The sequence below is a fragment of the Ursus arctos genome, unplaced genomic scaffold (genome assembly GCF_023065955.2).
Source record: "Ursus arctos isolate Adak ecotype North America unplaced genomic scaffold, UrsArc2.0 scaffold_34, whole genome shotgun sequence".
In the NCBI taxonomy this organism is placed as follows: Eukaryota; Metazoa; Chordata; class Mammalia; order Carnivora; family Ursidae; genus Ursus; species Ursus arctos.
In genome coordinates, this window is record NW_026623030.1 from 22,192,788 (window position 1) to 22,196,746 (window position 3,959).

Sequence of the window (3,959 nt, forward strand, 5' to 3'; positions counted from 1 at the left end):
CTTGATCAACATTTACTGAGCACCCACAATGAGCCGGGGCCTCAGAGCTAAATAAGATAAACTTACCACTCCATGATGTCAGAATGTAATAGGGGAAGAGGCACTTCCATCGGTAATGACTACACAGTGTGGTAGGTTCATGGTAGCAGTAAGGCATGCATCTGTAAGGCTTTCGTTTTGGTAGAGTCACTGAGCAAGAAGCCATTACCTGGACACGTAAAGGACATTTTGATTGGCTTTCTGGTCACTTTTTTAACTGAAGGAAGGGCTCACGGGGCAGTGGGGAATGTAGATTCAGTTGTACCTTGAACAAGACAAAGGTTACTAGCTCTAGAGCAGAACTCTTCGGGGTCTGTTCCCTCATGTAGATGGGAGGTCTCATAGGATGGACTGGAGGATAAAATTAAGACAATGAATGTAAAGTGTTTAACACAGCATCTTGCTCTGAATGGGTCATGCGATTATATAGGTACTTGTGCTGTCTTTATAATGAACTGCCCTCTAAAGCTCTGGTCCTTTGGATAGTCACTCAATAGAATATTAACTTAATAAAAAATTGAAAATTAAATAGAATTAACAAAGTAGAAAATAGAAGAAAGTAAAATGAGCAGTAGTCAAGATCACCTCTTGGCCAGGTTGCCCACCCCTGCCCCTTTCACCCCGAACCAGGGTGATCATACCACCCTGAATTAAATGGAGCCCCTTCAAGAGAACCGCAAAATGGAAGGAGACCCAGGTAATAGGCCACATAAAGCCTAAAGTGCTATTTGTTTGAAAACAGATATTTATTTACTTTTTAATTTAAAATCTTTTCATTTCATGGAGACACTTCACAGAGCAATTAGAACAACAAACATAGAAACAACTTTCCTAATGTAATGTGTAGTTATAAGTGGGGTGAAAACCTGGACCCCAATATATATAAGGATATATAATACTGTACATCCAACAAAGTAGATGAAAGATGACATTCCCTAAAAAACAGATAACTCAAAACTGGACCTACTAACACAAGATACTGAGCTGAATGTTTCATGAGAAAAGTTTAATTTAAATGTTTCATAAAATGTGATAATGAAAATATTAAAATATTTTTATAAATGATTTTATGTATGTATACATAATCAATGACTACACTGGAGAAGAAAAGCCCTCCTTGCAGAGTTGTACATTTCTACAGACTGTAGAGTCTCTATTAGGGCCACTGGTACCATCAGTTTGCACTTCATGTTTGCTTCATTGAACCTCCATTCCACCCAGTGTTTTGGGTATTTGCTGTATTAGACTTCTTCCTGTCACTACTCATTTTTTCCCTCTACTTCTTCCTCTACTCTGCCTACTTCCTTTTCTTCTACAGCTTCTTCTTCAGTTTCTTCTGGAGCCTCTTGTGAGCACTGTGATATTTCCTTTCCAGCCCCAACACTGGCACCAATAATCAGACTTAAAAATATTGCTACAAGCAATAAGGGAAACATGTACACTATCTTGCCAAGGCTTTTGGCTTCATCTTTATTCTCACCTACTCTGCCAAAATTACCACGATCAAAACTAAGACTTCTACTTTCATCTTCACTTGGATTTCCATCATCTGGCTTGCTGGGGGGACCACTGTCCACACTACCCCCATTTCCTGGAGCTTTGCAGTCAGGGGGGGCATAGCCCTCCTCACAGTGGCAGTGCCTTAAATCGTTGCAAACTCCTCTCCCATTACACATTTCTTTTGGTTCACAGTCGTACCTAAGCACGGCATGATCAATGCAGGAGTAATTCATGCAGACTTTGTGTGGGGCACAAAGGGTACCAGTGTCCACATCTCCATCATCAGGGATATCAGTAAGGTTATAGGCATCCATGCTCCAGCAGAAGTCATCTTTGTGAGCTACCTGAATCAGAGTATGGTGGGGTTTGACTGGTGGTACCTGTATAATATTTGTACATACAAGTTTCCCACAAAATATATTCTCATCAGAACACTTAACATATCTTGGGACAGCTGCGGTAGGACAGCCACAGTTGCCAAACCGGTCCCCTCTGGTGTTCATGGAAATATAACAGTCTTCTGGGGCAGACCTTGCAGGGAACCCATATATATCCATGCACTGAGTATCAGGGTTCTTACACCGGCCCATAAAACAATAGTGAATTACATCACACGCTGTACCATCTTGCTTATAGTGGTCTCTGGGGCATACTCCAGAAGTACCATCACAATACTCTGGGAGGTCACACTCTCCAGAAGCAGAGCGACACATGAATCCCTTATGTCTCAACCGGCAATTAAAACAGCATAGTCCTTCACTACACTGGGCATGCTCCTTCAGCCTACATGTTTGGTCACAGCATGGGTTACCACCACAGTCGGGTCCACAGTCACACTCCTCATTCTGCTCCAACACGCCATTTCCACAGGTGGCTTGCCTACGCAGGCGACCTTTGGGCCGAGGCTTGTTAAATAGGCAGGCCCCTTTGTGTTCCCGGAGGAACTGGTAAAAGTGGTCAGAGCTGCAGTTGCTGAAGCCACTTTCTTTAGTGATATTCTCATGCATGAGGCAAAAGCGTCTATCTTTACAAATGCAGGCCGAGTGGTCGTGCTGAATACCCAAGTTGTGCCCAAGCTCGTGGACCATGAGCGCTGCAAACAGGAGGACATCTTCATGATGGAAGGATTCAACAGCTGCTGCAAAGCCTCTTGAACAGGCACCATTGAGAAACGCCTGTCCCACATCCTCTCCAGGATGATGTCCCACGATCATGTGGGCAACATCGTGCTTCACACGATGGAAGAGCTTCTCCTGTCGCCAGCTATTGAAATTCCTGAGTGTAACTTGCAAGTCCGCTGGGACTTCTATGAGGTCCCCCTCGGTCCAAATCTCCATTCCAGCCAGCACCAGCTCGGTGTTTATTCCCCTAGTGAAGATGTTGGCCAGAGCGGTGATGTCCATTACTCTCTGGACTGTCTCATTGACGTTACTGCCCCACATTTGGAACCGCTGGTTGTTGACCACGACGAACATCTCCACGTACTTGGTGTGTGACCAAAAGGAGGACAGTGCCTGTAGACTGCGAGGCTTCCTGTTCCCTTGTTGCCAGCTGGTGGACACCGCTTGGCTGCCTTTGGAAGTGACACTACAGGAGACTCGAGCTTGGTGTGCCATGGTGTACAACACATGTTCAAACCGTTTTGAAGTGTCCATGGGCTCAATGCCATAGGGTTTCCCCTCCTTAATCAGGAAGCCCCTGAGGCCTGAACAGGTGTTGAGAGAAACAAAAGAACCTGGGACTCCTTCTATGTAGCCTTCATAGTGACAGTCATGGGAGACGAAAGGCATTTCTTGCCCCAGGACACCATTGTGGTAGCTGAAGACTGGAAAGTTATTCACAAAATAGTCTCTCTTCACCCTCAGGTGAATCACCTGTTTCTGGCCCTGCATTAATAGCGTATAGGATACCTTTTCCCCTGGGTCTTCTCTTCCCTTGACCGTCAGACTCTTGGGGATGACTGTTTCATAAGAAGAGTAATATACAGAGCGAGGGTCACAGTACAAAATTGGCAAGAAAATCAATATCAACACTAGCATGATCCCCAACCTGACACACGAAGGTCCTGGTGCTGCTAGTGCCCGCCTTGAGCCCTTCCTTCGTGAAGCCCAAGTCTGAAGCACTCTGCCAGCCTCATAGGTAACCACTTGGTATTTCTGTAGAGAGGACAAGGAGGAGGCAGAGTGTCTCAAAGCAGCCTCCACTGACATGGCCATTGTGAATCAGTTGATGGTGTGTGGCTGGTGTCCATCAGCAGCAGCTCTGCCTGACACACAGACCTTCAGGCATGAGCTCCAGATCTATGCTGGCTGCATAAAGGACGGCTACTGCCTGCCCGTGAGAGTCATAGCCTCTGGCTGTGTCCTTTCCAGTCTCTCTGATGTGTTATCCTTCAGATAGTGTCCTTTCTATGTGAGTTC

General features: G+C 45.4%; 1 protein-coding gene across 1 annotated transcript; it reads right to left on the minus strand.

Moving 5' to 3' along the window:
• Positions 1-224: 224 nt before the first annotated feature.
• On the minus strand, positions 225-3,759 carry LOC113250002 (disintegrin and metalloproteinase domain-containing protein 1a-like). Its single transcript, XM_026491424.4, has one exon. The coding sequence runs from the start codon at positions 3,753-3,755 to the stop codon at positions 1,299-1,301; it is 2,457 nt and encodes an 818-aa protein (XP_026347209.4). The 5' UTR covers positions 3,756-3,759; the 3' UTR covers positions 225-1,298.
• Positions 3,760-3,959: the final 200 nt, after the last annotated feature.

Coding starts and splice junctions, on each gene's coding strand:
- LOC113250002 (XM_026491424.4), bottom strand. CDS start 3,755: ATGGCCATGTCAGTGGAGGCTGCTTTGAGACACTCTGCCTCCTCCTTG.